This window comes from Phoxinus phoxinus, assembly GCF_949152265.1.
Source record: "Phoxinus phoxinus genome assembly, chromosome: 3".
Taxonomy (NCBI): Eukaryota; Metazoa; Chordata; class Actinopteri; order Cypriniformes; family Leuciscidae; genus Phoxinus; species Phoxinus phoxinus.
This window is the reverse complement of record NC_136878.1, coordinates 25111011-25126415: the sequence shown is the minus strand read 5'-3', so window position 1 is coordinate 25126415 and position 15405 is coordinate 25111011. Positions and strand designations below refer to the sequence as shown.

General features: G+C 36.7%; 1 protein-coding gene across 4 annotated transcripts; it reads left to right on the top strand.

Moving 5' to 3' along the window:
• Positions 1-686: 686 nt before the first annotated feature.
• On the top strand, positions 687-15382 carry prkg2 (protein kinase cGMP-dependent 2). Of its 4 annotated transcripts, none has more exons than XM_079607415.1 (19): positions 687-846; positions 2473-2969; positions 4054-4220; positions 4519-4632; positions 5290-5395; positions 6019-6082; positions 7662-7739; positions 8630-8724; positions 8973-9041; positions 9124-9222; positions 9889-10042; positions 10162-10298; positions 10602-10691; positions 12388-12529; positions 12613-12776; positions 12870-12992; positions 13110-13172; positions 13805-13871; positions 14404-15382. In XM_079607415.1, the coding sequence occupies exons 2-19, from the start codon at positions 2488-2490 to the stop codon at positions 14497-14499; spliced, it is 2310 nt and encodes a 769-aa protein (XP_079463541.1). In that variant the 5' UTR covers positions 687-846; positions 2473-2487; the 3' UTR covers positions 14500-15382. The 4 variants fall into 4 exon arrangements, with proteins under 4 accessions (XP_079463541.1, XP_079463543.1, XP_079463544.1 ...); XM_079607417.1 differs by having other exon boundaries at positions 720-846; positions 2437-2969; XM_079607416.1 differs by lacking the exon at positions 687-846 and adding an exon at positions 1451-1578.
• The last annotated feature ends 23 nt before the right edge of the window (positions 15383-15405 follow it).

The window sequence follows — 15405 nt, the reverse complement described above, 5'->3', positions numbered from 1 at the left end:
TCACAACATGAGATTTCTAAGACGACTTAATATTGATTTCATTAGAGTTGGTATAGTTATGGTTAAGTGCAGATATGATAGGTTGGAAAAACAATAACATTTTGTATATTCTATTTTGTTATGTAGCCTATTATGTAATATTTACTGAAAGTATGTGATGCACAGATATGAATCACAGCTTTGAATGATATAGGCTATTGGTCATTTCCATTGCCCGAGGCTTTAGCCACTCTGATGCAAGTCACTGGTTCTGATTCACGTAAATGCAATTAAATCAATTCAATAACTGACTCTGGGATTGCTGTAATAGCACTAGATATGTGCAAAAACGTCACATGCTTTTCAGCAGGCTACTGAACAATGAAACAATTAGCAAACACAAAACAATAGATGGAACAGCAAAAATGGACACAAATATTAAACCCAATAGATTTTGTCAGTAAAAATCTACACTTTTAAAACTTGATATTTAAAACAACAGCATTTCATCAATCCATTAACACTTCAGCAGGCGCTTCGGTAAACAAACCAAAAAATAAATGAATAATTGAGTAATGACGAGAGAGAGAGAGAGAGAGAGAGAGAGAGAGAGAGAGAGAGAGAGAGAGAGAGAGAGAGAGAGAGAGAGAGAGAGAGAGATCAATAAAATATCCTGCTGTCATGAAGCCATCATCACGACTGCTAGTGTAGTTATTGTGGAGAAATGACACATGCTGCCCAGGGCATGTGTGCGCGTGAACAGACCGGAGGTCCGGAGCTGCTGACCGGGGCTGCTGCCTCAAACACACAACACTCTCTATCAACCGTCTTCTTTTAAGAGTACAAGAGTTCCTGTTCACGAAAACGGTAGGGGGTTTCATTGTCATTTAAAACTAAACTTGTGCCTCTGAAGCGTTTAGATGATAAAATGGAAGAACAGGTGTAGCCTAACGTCTGCATGGCGTAAAGCGCGAAATTACATAAAAGTAGGCTATATCATTTTTAAAATTAGGCCTATTGACTTTTGTCATTTATGTATCGTTAGAGAAAAAACACGTTTCTTTATTTTAATCTTAGCTCCAATTTATTTATTTTTTGTTTAGCTTTAGCATGAGGCTTATGTTGAATATCGTTTGTATTTTACTACTGTAAACATCCTGTCTTAATAAATAACATGCATCTCTCATGGATGTAAGGAAACAAAGCTATCAAATATCCTGTGAATTCAACAACAGATTGGATGCAAAGAAAATAACTCTTATTAAGTTGCATAGGCTAGCCTACTTTGTGTTTTAAGTTTATGTATGTGTAGGCAACTGTATGAGGTATTGTGCTGTAGCCTAAATACTGTGATTGTGCTCAAACATTCTTCTTTGTGGTGGGAGTGTCCAGTGTCCATTGTATGTTTGTAAACCAAAGTGAATTACAAAACATCCTCTTTCATTTTTTTTTCCATCAATGAAAGTCAGCGAAGAATGACATCACCAGATAGTCCAGGAAAGAGCATACTGCACACTCACGGGGTGCTGGTGCCATCCGGTATTACTGTGCCTCTAAATTATTGATTAGGTCTAAATCACTGGGGCCAACAGATCTCTGGTAAAATGCTCTCTCTCACTCTTCATATGAGATATGAAAATGTGGATGATCATTCTGTCTTGTGCCCCTCATAATGAGATATACATGGTAGATGAAAGGCATGGGAGGATCCCCTAACCTTTACCATCAAAGTTGTGTTCTGTAGGGCACAAATGCCAGCATTAAATCTGACAACAAAATATCAGCACACACCCAGAAGTACCAGCAGCATTATCTATTTATCAACAAATCTGAGTTGGGACATGGACTAAATGGCAATCTCAGATTCATTATTAAAATAAATTTTATTTCAGCTTGCTGTCAAGCAGCATTTATCATTTTTGTTTGGTTTAGGTTGAAGTACTAAAATGAACAAACTAAAACAAAAAACTAAACTTAAACTAAAATTAAACTTAATAAAATCTATATAAACACATTTACAACTATAGACATATTTCTTTAATTAAAATTAAAATCAAATAATTATTTTTAAATTCAAAATATGATCAAAAAAACTATAATCATATCTCAGTGATATTAAAATAACACTTCTGTTTTCATATGTTTTATCACAAAGAAGAACTCCACTTTTCAGAAATTATTGCATTGTATTGTATTGCATTGATATATTGTTTTATACATATGGGGTCTCTGAGATACCATGCACAAGTAATGTAAAAAAAAAAAATCAATTACAAATTTTGTTTATAATCACTTACATTTTAAATAAGTTTTTTCAAGCCATTAAATTGACTGACAGAAAAGACTATTAAAAAGAAAACTGACTGGTTAAGATTTAAATATTTTATTTGATCATTTTTTATAGTATCTTATAAACTATTTATTATTTTAATAATTTGTTGTGATGTCATCCCACAGCAAACTGAAATTGAACTTGATCATCTTTTATTGTAGAATAAAAGTGGCAAAATGGGAAATGGTTCTATGAAGCTGAATCCTCTCAAGCAGGTCAGTGGCTCGGCCAAATCCAAAAACAACGGGGAAACAAGCTCGGTTCCTCAAGTCCTCAGGGTTAGAGTGGAAGAGTTAGAGAGTCAACTGAAGAAGAAGGATGAAGACATGAATGCCAAGGAGCTTCAGATCAAACATCTGGAGGAGCAGTTGACTCAGCAGAGACAGGCCATTTCAGAGATATCTGATGCTTTGAGGAACAAGTGTCTCCAACTCAACAAGCTCCAGGATGCATTGAAGAATCAAGGGGAGTTGGGTCTCCTGCCATCGCCTATCAAGGAAAAGGTCAGTCAGTGTCTCACAGGCCTGCTCAGAGATACCCTCAACAGGAGGAAAGGAGCAAAAGCTGGAGTTTCTGCAGAGCCTTCATCCAGAACGTATGATTCCAGCGGTTTACCAAAGTTCTACTTTGAGAGTGCACGAGTCTGGAAAGAGCAAAGGTGAGAGATGTAATTCATTTTCTGCTTTTGAGGCCAATTTCCTTCCAGAATTTGATTGTCATTAGTGGTTATGTTAGTATGTGGGACTATAAATTTATAGAGTCAACTTTTAGACAAAATATTGCCAGTCACTTTATATCCAACGAAAATTGTTTCAAGCGAAGTCAAAGCGGAATTTGTTGCGTGTGTGAGCAACAGTAGCAACAGTAATCTCACGATTCACTATAAATACGTCCCTTGTCGCCACCTACTGGTGTCATGATGATGCACCAACATGGACACTTTGATTATTACCTATTATTACCTATTAACTATGACCTATTATCATAAGGAATAAATGTGGTTTAAAGCTGTATGTTTGTGAACATAAGGTTACCTTAGCAGGTCATGTTATGTGTTTTGTGTGTGCATACTGTATGTGCGTGGGTTTGAACAAGAATATTAATTATTGTATCAAGCATCCTCAAAGAGCCAAAATAGATGTGCCATTTGTTCATGTTGGTAATTAGTCTGTGTTTTTCATATGCTAAGCTCATTATGTTGGGAGGTTTAAATTGGTCTAATCTGCCTGCAAAATCCAATGCTGATATTCATTACCCTGTCTCTATTCTAACACTGAAAATGAAACAACTGGTACCTTTCAATAGCGAGAACTGTCCAATTAGTCCAACTTGAATAATTTGTTCTCAGTCAACCCATAAACAGTCCAAAGTCCGGTTTCACAGACAGAGCTTATATTAAGCCAGGATTAGGCCTTAGTTCAATTAGGACATTTAAGTAGCTTTCATAAATGTGCCTTAGAAAAAAAAAAAACATTACTGTATGTGTGCATCTTCAGACAAAACAATGGCACTGACATATTTTAAGATATGTACAAGTTGTTTTTTGGTAAAGACAGCTCAAACATGCATTTTAGTCTGGGACTAGGCTTAAACCTTGTCTGTGAAACCGGGCGTATGAGCAACAATGTCACAGCTATCACAGTTACAAGCAAAATAGTATTCCAAATGTTTCATACTCTTTTTTTTTGGATCTCAAATTAGACATCTTCAGCACAGTTTTTTTTTACCAATATCTTTAACAGTGTAAAGAAGCTTCTCACCGATGCTTTAAATAAGAACCAGTATCTGAGGAGACTGGAAGTGCAACAGGTCAAAGACATGGTGGAATGCATGTATGAGCGGACGTACCAGCAAGGAGAATACGTCATAAAACAAGGAGAGCCGGGAAACCACTTGTTTGTGCTTGCAGGTACAGTATGAATCAAGTAATTGAGTTATTCCATTATAATCACCCTGGTTATACTGTCAGAAAAGATGTGAAAATGTGTACCTTTATGGGGCAACAATTTTTCTGAGAGTGTGGGCATTAGTATAAAGATAATATGAGGACATCTATGGACATATGTCACTAGTTACTGCTATTCGTTTCTCCCAGTTTTTCATCAATGTTATCTCTACACTGTAAATCATAATGCAAATTTAATCAGAATGCCACAATTGTTGCAAAAAATAAACAATTTGTGTTTAAGTACCGTTTACTCTTACAGATGGAAAGCTGGATGTCTATCAGCACAACAAACTGCTCACATCAATAGCGGTCTGGACCACATTTGGTGAATTAGCCATCTTGTACAATTGCACCAGGACTGCATCGGTCAAAGGTGAAGTATTTCCTTTGTGCTTCATTCTATCTCTCACTTAGATGAGTAGTATAGTTCTGTATACGACAAATATGTTATGTACTGATCCACCGAATTCAAATTGTCCCTGCTCGACAGCACTTTGTGTGTTTAGTTCATGCTGTGACCATGGATTGGCCTCATGTAGCCACAGGCTATCAATAAACACCAGTGAGAACTAAAACACCATTGTTTTGTCTTGTAGCGTTAATCTCATTGGCTTGTCAGTAATTTTGTTTGCTTGTTTGTGTGGCCAGATGTACCGTCTCAATGCCTTCCATCATATTACCTTTTATTCCTACTCTTAAAAAAGAACTGATGTGCAGTAAAACATGGTTTCCCATAATGTTAAATTATAAATCAGTGTGGTGCATTCTTTCAGTGGTTAATTTTTAATGTGATCACTAAGAGTCGTAATATTACAAAAAATATATTTATTTACACTTGCACTGTTGGTACATTAATACTTAAATATGTTCTCTACCAAGTCACCATGATAAAATTGAATCACTTCCTAATGGTCCTATTGGAAGCAGCTGTTGTTTCCCGGTCAGAGTCACTGAAGTTTAAATGGACAGCACTCAGGGAGGAACGAGGGAGCTCCTATTTCCCTTACCTGTAGTTTTGTTATGATCACAGCGGCCAGCAATGTGAAAACATGGGCCCTCGATCGAGAAGTCTTTCACAACATCATGCGGATGACTGCCGAGGCTCGACACGAGCAATACCGCCACTTCCTGAGGAGGTAATCCAAACTGTTCATCCCTCCCGCTGTTTACTGTTTTCTTACCACATAATGTGTAGTCAAGTAATAGCTGGACCTGAAAACATCAAAGTGTGGCTTTAACGTTGTAGAGATCATACAAACAAATAAAGCATAGCTAGGAATTTTTTTTTTTTTTTTTTTTGGAGGCATTAGCAATGCTATTGATGATGTTAATGTCAGTTCACGGTCTGGTTGAAGTGACCTCTGTGACCTTGCTTATATAACTATCAGTTTAAATGGCAAACATGAAAGGAGGAAAATGCTATAATTCAATTTGAGGACTCTTAAAGACATTCTAATAAGAAAGGATTGAGAGATATTATCTTATATTAGATGAAATAGAACTGAACTGAAACAGAACTGTTCTCCATAACCATCAGTTCAATCTGAGTCAAAGGGGCAATCTTAAATTGTTTGTATCAGTTTAGTCATATGAGAATCATAGATGCAAATTTAAACCAATATGTTTCGAATAAGACAGATGTACATTGTATGTTGATTAAATGTATAAAAGGCAAAAATGACAAATATATATATTTTAGAAAATTATGCTTTATTGCTTGTCTCCTACAAATGTCCTAACCTATTTTATTTTATTTTAGTGTTTCACTTCTTGCTAGTCTACCTGGGGACAAACTAACTAAGATTGTGGACTGCTTAGAGGTGGTAAGTAAAACATTTTAACATTATTAAAAATTGGTGATTCAAAAAAGCTAACCAGCCCCATCTGATCCAAAATATCTGTCTGTAGTAAAGTTTTCAGATGTCTAAATCCAAACCGACAATTTTGGACAAGCAGTGTTGATATAGCATATTTCGTCACTTGGCCCTGTATATTGTTACCATAGTTATTTGACTAAGGCGGCGTGAAGTGTTCGCTCCAATCGAGGGGACGAGTGATTTGTTAAAGATGTTTGTAGCAGCCAGTGTAGGCTGCTGACTGATTTATTCCATTTCTCCATGAGGGGCCAAGTGAGTTTTTTTCGAAAAGAGTGTGGGCTTTGTCAACTCAACGTCAAATAAGCATCCTCATGTTCTTCCATGCTGAAAAAACATCAAGGACATTCTTCTCGATTGTCGGCCCCTGGGGTCGAATGGGAGAATGTCGTTATTCAATCACTCCGATGGAGTTGATTATATTCCCCTCTCTAGAGGTAAAGAAGCAATGTAACCCAATAGTGGCCCAGATGTTTTGGACTGAAACATGCAGATAATGTGGAACTCTATCATTAAACAGTGGGGAATGGAATGCAGATGGGATGCTAGAAGAAGACAAATGTTTTGAGACCCTCAGAGGAGTGTGGCATACCTAGAGAGCTTCTCTAATGACAAAGCAGAGCTCTGTCAGGAAGACAGTTGGGGATGGAGATCAGTGGAGTACATGCAACAGAGAAATTAAAACTCAAAGACTGTCTTGGAATGCCTCTGATGGACCGCTACAATGTTCTAGAATGGTTTAATGATTCAGTTTGGCAAAACTCAGATTTGAAAAATTCTAAACAAGATTTAATCTCAAATTGCGGGTGAATCGTTCCATTCCACTGTAAATAGAACGTTATTTTAGAAAATCACTGTTGCAAAAAAACATTCTTGTTCTTTCATTGAATTGGAGGGATATCAGTTCAAGCACAGTGTTCTCAAGCTCTAGGCAACCAAAGTAACAAAAAGTAACCAAAGTAACAAAACCCCCCACAAATTTTAGTATCGTAAACAGATTATTCTGGAGTATTAAAACCAGTTCCAAAATGCTGTTGTTGTGTTGTTGTTGTTATTTATTTATAAAAAGCTGAACTGTTTTAATGGTTAGTGAAGTGCTACCTTAAGGTCAACTGTACAATTTAAAAGGCTAGGTCACCCAAAAAGAAAAAAATCTGTAATAATTTATTTACACATCCTCAAGTTGTTCCAAACCTGTATGAATTTCTTTCTTCTGTTGAACAAACATGTCTTGTGTTTAGTAGAAGAAAGAAATTCATACTGGTTTGAAACAACTTGAGGGTGAGTAAATAACAGAATTTTCATTTTTGGCCGACCCAACTTCTACTGAGGAAACGCATTTTATGAAATTTGACAAGTATGTAAGTAAGCAATAAGTGTAGGAGACACATCTTCTTATATCATTGTGAAAGCAGACATGGCGGCCTTCCTGTTGTCTCCCTCAGGGAACCTCTCCGGGAAAATGACAGCAGTGGGTTGATGGTAAAATCAATAGCTAAATGAGTTTTGTCTTGCGTTTGCTGACCAGGAGTATTATAATAAAGGAGACTACATCATCCGGGAGGGAGAAGAAGGAAACACTTTTTACATAATCGCCAATGGAAAGGTAATCTGCAATCTATTATCATCAATTTGTTTTGTCAAACCTTGGTTTTGTGTATTTACTGTATTTAGCGTACTATGCCTAACATTGAATCATGTCTCATTCCACAAGGTTACATATACTTAAAATGAATTACTACTATAATTTGAAATGTAAAAACTGATGTGCTTTTGCTGTATGATCATTATTTCCTTCTTTTCAGGAACTTTTAGTAATTATAGTGTAGACCTTCATCTTGCCTACTGAAGACAAGAGTGTATACATAATTTTAGGTACATACACTACCCAGGTTATGCTATGCTATATACACCATTCAATGCTAAAGCTAAACCATCAAAAAATAAAAGTGATTTATCCCATTTGAGGCACCATTTTTCCACTCCACTAATCCTCCTGGACTTCACTGCAGACACCGATCTGGGTCTTTGGGAGGTCGAGCGCGTTCAGATAAATCAGTAATTCGACACCGAAGGGGTTAAGAGACAGGACTCTCCACTGGGAAGCAACAGGAACTGTTTAGCATGAGCTAGTCAGGCTCGGATCCCCTGTTCATTTCTGCTCTACTGTCGCTCAAGACTGGGGGAAGGAAGATGTTTTACTGAGGGGGAGAGAATTTAATTACCGGATATGATGGTTCTCGTCAGCCTGTCGCCACCATGTCCGAGATTGTGTTGGTAATAAGACCATTAGTGCTGGCCACCAAAAACTGCCTATCAGAAAGGTCAAGAGGGTCACCATGTTTTAGTGGATCATTCTATAGAGAATTGAGAATGAACGAACGAACGAACAAACAAACTAAGCATTGAATACTTGTTGCCTACAGTTGAAGGATTTTAATCCGAATATGTTTTATTCGTTTTGAAACGCAACCTCTGTTTTTCTCTGTTGCTCAGATTAAAGTCACACAGAGCACACAGGATCATGAAGAGCCTCAGATCATCAACACCTTGGGGAAAGGGGATTATTTCGGAGAGAAGGCCCTCATCAGGTGCTGTCTTTCTTCAATCCCCAGCTCAATTCTCATGTCCCCACTTTAATCCTAGTTCAATAACCTTTTGGTATATGGGGACTTTTAGCATCATTGCAGTAGCAGAGAGCATCATCTTTGTCTCGTCAACATGTATATTAGTCAATAGAATATTACAAACATATTCATAGAACTGTCATTGGAGGAGCCATTTTTAGCTCAGTTTATGTCTAATGCACATTATGTGTTTCTACTTTGTCAAACTACAGTGATGATGTCAGATCTGCAAATATAATAGCAGATGAGGATGGGGTGGAATGCCTTGTCATCGATCGAGAGTGAGTTCACACTTGAAGATCATCGTCATTCAATTGATTATGTTTCTTGTAGTTTGTGACAATAACAACGCTTTTCTCCTAGAACCTTCAGTCAAACTGTTGGAACTTTTGATGAGCTTAAGAAGAACCTCCAGAGCTATGTCGAGAATTTAGCACGAGACGATAAGAAAAGAAATGCTAAGTAAGTTTATATATATGTATATATAATATACATTGACTTCTTACCACTCCATTGTGCTGTAATATACTACAAAATTTTGTACTACAGGCACAGTTCTTCAAAAATTAAAAAGTGTTTTCACATAAAGGTGAAAACTAGAGGCTGAGATTTATCAACAATCCCCAATTGACAGAATTGAAGAACTGACCATAATTCACAACATGTATACATACATATGTACATATTGTATATTATGTAGTGTGAAGAATATCTCAACTGGTTGGAGCTATTTGGAAAATGCCAGATTTTACTTTCTGGATTTAAGCATTTGAATCTCCAATCCACCTATTTATCTATTTATACAGTGGGGTCCAAAAGTCTGAGACCACTCATATAAATGCTTCTCTTTTGTAATTTTATTACTTAAAATTACTTTATTAGAAGAAAAATGGTCAGTGTCTCAAATTTGCTCATTTGTTTAGTGGCCTAGACATAATGCAGATTTAAAAAAAAGTTAAAATGGAAACAAAACCCCGATAATTTCTTAAACTTTCAGACCCAACTGTATTTTTTCCTTTTCAGCTGTTTAGTAACCAATCCAAAATGAGACAAATTTGCCATTCTGTGTAATTGTCTTAAACAGAATGACGATCACTTATCTCTGAAAATCCTTACTTTTTCTTTTAGAAGGTCAGGAAGCTGCACCCCACCGACCACACCAGTGTCACATGATATGATAGAGCTGAACGAGACAGAGAGCAGCTTTGCATCCACTATACCCTTCAGCTGCCTCGAGGTTATTGCCACGCTGGGAGTTGGGGGCTTTGGCAGAGTTGAATTGGTTAGAAGCTTGTTCACAATAATCACACTTCTTCTTTATGATCTAAAACATTCAAAGAGAAATCATTCCCACAAAGTGAGGGAGTGAGATGAGCAATAATGATGCCTGTTTTGCTCTAGGTGAAAGTGAAGCATGAGAATGTGACGTTTGCTCTGAAATGCATCAAGAAACGGCACATCGTGGATAACAGACAAGAAGAGCACATCTACTCAGAGAGGAGGATCTTGCTTGAAACAAACTCTCCTTTTATTGTAAAGTATGTTCATCTAGTATGATCACTGATCAGACTGTTTTAGTAAAGCCTGTTTAGTCTTGTGAGTTTTAGGAAATATCGGAAGATCTTAAAGATAATCATCAGATCATTGAATTTCACTGTCCATTGCTTTTGAAGAGATATTCATGATGAATCCCCTTAGTGTTCACATGATTACATTTAGAGAGAAGGTCCTTACCTAAAATGCTTAATTTAACCAAACATCAGTCAGTGGCAGTGAATGTTACTGCAAGCTGTGAATTTCAATACTTATTTATGTTTTGATCTGTACATTTTTGCTCTTAGAATGTACTGCACTTTCAAAGACAACAAGTATGTATACATGCTGTTGGAGGCATGTCTGGGTGGAGAAATCTGGAGTCTTCTGAGAGACAGGTGAGCTCCATTTCATGCTAGGGTGACCAAAAGCTGGACAGTCCCGGAATTGGGAGCTTTGTTCCTCGTCCTGCTTATGCAAGACATAAGCAGTGTCCCGCATTTCAATGTTTTTTTTTCTTCTCTGGAATTTACAATACCACAATTAGAAATATAAAACTAAATGGACCTCATCAAAACTCATTACAAACAGCTACACCAGCCAGCACGTCCTCTAGACACACACTGGATAAGAACATCCTGATCAAACCTAGTTTGAACAAAGTTCAGGATGCATTGAATCCGGTAAAACGCATTTAATGTTTGCATAGTCTACCCAGAAAACAGAATGTTCCCCCATCTTTAGTAGTTGGTTTCCATTTGGTTATTTTTTTGAGAACCAAATAACAACGTTCTAGGAACATTCTTTTTAGGTTTTATTTTTTGCAACCATAAAATAACATTTCCAGAACGTTGCCGTGAGGTTATTTTTAAATAACCTAAAATAAGTTACACAAAGTGTCCCCTAATGGTTATTTTTAGGTTATTATTTAATAACCATGTAAAATAATCTTACAATTAAAATGTGGCAGATGTTTTTGTATAATGATGACCAATGCAGAGCTCTGAAATTATTTTAATAGAGCATTTATGTTGAAATGAGATAAATTAAAACACGTTTATAATGATCAGTTTATAATGATCAGATAAATCCAACTTTATTGCTAAAATATTAAGTCAGGTTTAAGCATAGTGTGAAAAGCACAGAAATCATACATTACAGTAGTACGCTTGTTTCTATCTTCATTGACTGCACACATCTGATCTCGCGCCTCTTATACTATACTGGGTCGCTGGTGTTTATTTGGGGAATGTTCTGGGGACGTTACAATATTGTTAGAATAAAATTAGGGGAAGTTAGAATAACGTTAGGTGAACGTTAAAATAATGTTAGAAAAAAATTAGGGGAAGGTTAAAGTAACGTTGAACTTGAAAGAAAGTTAGAGCAACGTTAAAATAACGTTAGCGTTAAAGTAACGTTAGAATTAAGTTAGGTGAACGTTAAAGTAACGTTAGAATGTTATTCTAACATTACTTTAACATTACACTAACGTTATTTTAACGTTGCTCTAACGTTGCTCTAACGTTAGAATAATATTAGGGGAATGTTAGAATAACGTTAAAGTAATGGTAGAATATTTAGGGGAACGTTAAAGTAACGTAATGTTAGAATGTTATTTTTTTAACGTTTCCCTAACGTTATTTTAATGTTGCTCAAAAATTGTCAGCTAGTAGTGGGAAATAAAGGAAAATAATCTAGGCATTACTTAAGTAAATTTCTTTGTATATAAAATGTGATTTTTACCTATTAGCCTGTTACTGTTCATTATATTTAGCAGGCTGAATAAGTAAGTTCTGTAATGTAAATGACTTTGCATCACTCGAACCAGGGCAATTTGAATGCTAGTCACAGACCCGGTCACAATTTTTTAACAAAGCTTATTGGCAATTTAACGTTATCATCCATCACGATGGCACATAGGCTTTCCCAACTAATGTAAATCAATATTTACATAGTATAGTAAATGTATCTCTCCCACACGTGTACCGCATTGTCCAGCATAACCACATTTACCTATTTCAAGCATCCAGAACAGCTACAGTTTTACTGGTTTGATGCATATTGCATATGCTAGAAGTTTCTGTTTTGATCCAGGGGGAGTTTTGATGAGTACACTGCCAAGTTCTGTGTGGGCTGTGTAACAGAGGCCTTTGACTACCTACACAACAATGGCATCATATACAGAGACCTGAAGCCTGAGAATCTGATGCTGGATACAGATGGATACGTCAAACTGGTGAGCAAAAGTCAGCAAACTTCACTTAGAATTCACTTATGAAACTCAGTGCAGCGATACTGAATCCAAGCATGTTTTCTCAGGTGGATTTTGGCTTTGCTAAGAAGCTCAAGTGTGGCCAGAAGACCTGGACGTTCTGTGGGACTCCAGAGTATGTTGCACCTGAGATCATTCTCAATAAAGGTCACGGTCTCAGTGTGGACTTCTGGTCTCTTGGAATCCTGATCTTTGAACTTCTTACAGGAAGGTTTGCATCAGCTCAAGTTCTAGTGGAAAACATTTCATAATACAAATGCATGAAAGACCTACTCTAAAGTATTTAATCTGATTGTTCCTTAAGCCCCCCCTTTACTGGCTCAGATCAGATGATTATATACACATTCATTCTGAAAGGAATTGAGAAGATGGACTTCCCTAAAAAGATCACCAAGAGGCCAGGTGACCTTATCCGAAAGCTGTGCAGGTATGATCATGCATCCTTCTTAACTTATTCTTATGTCTTTTACCTGTTTTCTGAAACTATTCAGGTCCCTCTGCAATATATCATAAATTTATTTTGCTGTTCGCTTTTTTTATGAAGACAAAACCCTTCAGAGCGACTGGGCAATCTAAAGAATGGAATAACTGACATTAAAAAACACAGGTAAGGGTACAACAGTCAAAATCTGGTGCTGTTTGACTACAAAATATCCCCAATTTCATACATTTTTATGCCATATTAACACAAAATTAACAAAATATTTAACTATCTCATATGTTTTAACAAAATATTGGTCAGAACCCTCAGACTTTGTACACTCAAAGACATTCACTATTAAGTAGTTGCTTAGTTAGTTACCCACACAATATACTGAACTACGGATATAGTGTGTGGTTGCAGATATTACTACAGATATTTTACTTGTTTTTGTCTTTCATTTTCAGATTTTTCATGTTTGAAAAAACACACTTATGCTTGGTTTTTCATAATAGTGCTGACTTGGTTAGATGGCACCCTAAATAACCCACAATCTCTGGAATTTGTTCCATCAGTAACACGTGTCATTCTTTATCAAATCAATCAGTAAATCTGAGGAGGTTCTAATCTTGACCTTTATGGATCTTCTGGCTTTTTCTGGGCCTGCTCTTGATTGAAGTTATACAGCCTTTGGACTAAATTGATTTCTATCATGTTAGCAAACATTCCATTTGCATTCAGTGGGCATCCATAAACACTAACTTTGAAAATCGGTATCATTGTCACCTACATTCATGATGTTGTTCGTTGGTGTTTAGATGGTTTACAGGATTTAGCTGGAGTGGTATGAAATTCAGAAGTCTGATATCACCACTTAAAAGAGAGGTAAGACACACATCATCTAGAGATTTTTATGGGATGTCATAAAATGTATCATATCATGTATCATGTATCATAAAATGACATGTACACTACCATTCAAAAGTTTGTTCACCAAGGTCGCATTTATTTGAACAAAAATACAGTAAAAACAGAAATATTGTGAAATGTACAATTATAAACAACTCCTTTCTATGTTAATATACTGTAACATATCATTTATTCCTGTGATGCTAAAGCTGTATATTCAGCATCATTAATTCAGTCTTCAGTGTCACATGATCCTTCAGAAATCAGTCTAAAGATGAAGATTTGATCCCAGAGAAACGTTTCTTATTATTATCAATGCTGAAAACGTTGTGCTGCTTAATATTTTTGTGGAAACATGATTTTTTTTCAAGTATTTTTGATGAATCGAACACCCAAATCTCACTGACCTCAAACTTTTGCACAGTATTATATCAGTGCATCATCTGGTTTTTCCCTTTTCTTTCTGATTCTCACTGTTTATTTGATCTGTCTCTTTGTTTTTCTCCAGGTGAAGGGACCCACTGACCACAGTTACTTTGACAGTTATCCTCCCGAAGAAGAAATCCCTCCAGATGAAATGTCGGGTTGGGACACCGACTTCTAACTGACCCATGTGCTCAAACATTTTGAGTTTAACAAAACTCTTCTGCCATTTGTCATCTCCAACATGCCAGCCTTTTCCCCAAGGAACCTTAGACCATGAAGCCAACAGAACCCGTGTAGTGTTGCAACAATGGACTCCTTGACCGCAGGCTGCTGTTAGCGCAGTGGGAGGCACAGCAGAGGAGGAGAGACATAAGAAAGGAATTGTTTCACGATGTTCAGATGTACTCATTCATTGCCATTATAAACATTGTTGAATTTGACTGAAACTGTACCACTGAGATGTCAGAGCAGGATCAGTCTGTGAGAATGATGTTGCTGGGGCATCATAGAGGAGGTTGGTGTGAAACCATTGGTAATATTTACCTTTAGACATGCGGAACGGTTTGCGGTGTGGCAGGAGGGTGAGATGTTCCCTTTTTTAGAAGCGTTGGTGATGTCACGTACTTGAGCTCCTGGAGGTAATAACCACCTGTGACTGTGAATGCCACTGATGAGGTTTCAAAGGTTAACCTCAGCGGGTGACTGGCACTGCCGTTTGTGCAACTCCAGCAGAGTTATGTGAAAAGTTATATTTTTAGCATACTTCAGGTGACTCGAACCTCTGCATCTGAGCCAGATGTTTGTGCTGATGTAATGTTTGCCGCTTGCTTATTTTATCCTTTTGAGTAGGAAAAATGTCTTTCTTTTTTGTGTGAGGATTTAGATTTTTTTTTTAGTCATCCTGCAAGATTCTACAAAGATATTTTACATTAATTGTATATTAAAATGTTATCTAAAATGTAAAAAATGTGCATTTCTTCATTTTTGTTCCCAGCACATTTCAAGTTCAGCGGTTATTGCACATTAGCGATTTGTAAGTATCTATTAAATGATGGACTTTGATGTTTGTGTGGTAACTTTCCAG

Bases quoted from the DNA above. Each gene is read 5' to 3' on its own strand.
- prkg2 (XM_079607415.1), top strand. From the start codon at position 2,488: ATGGGAAATGGTTCTATGAAGCTGAATCCTCTCAAGCAGGTCAGTGGC. The intron at 4,221-4,518 runs GTACAGTATGAA...TTACTCTTACAG, and splicing joins CCACTTGTTTGTGCTTGCAG to ATGGAAAGCTGGATGTCTAT. The intron at 12,530-12,612 runs GTGAGCAAAAGT...ATGTTTTCTCAG, and splicing joins CAGATGGATACGTCAAACTG to GTGGATTTTGGCTTTGCTAA.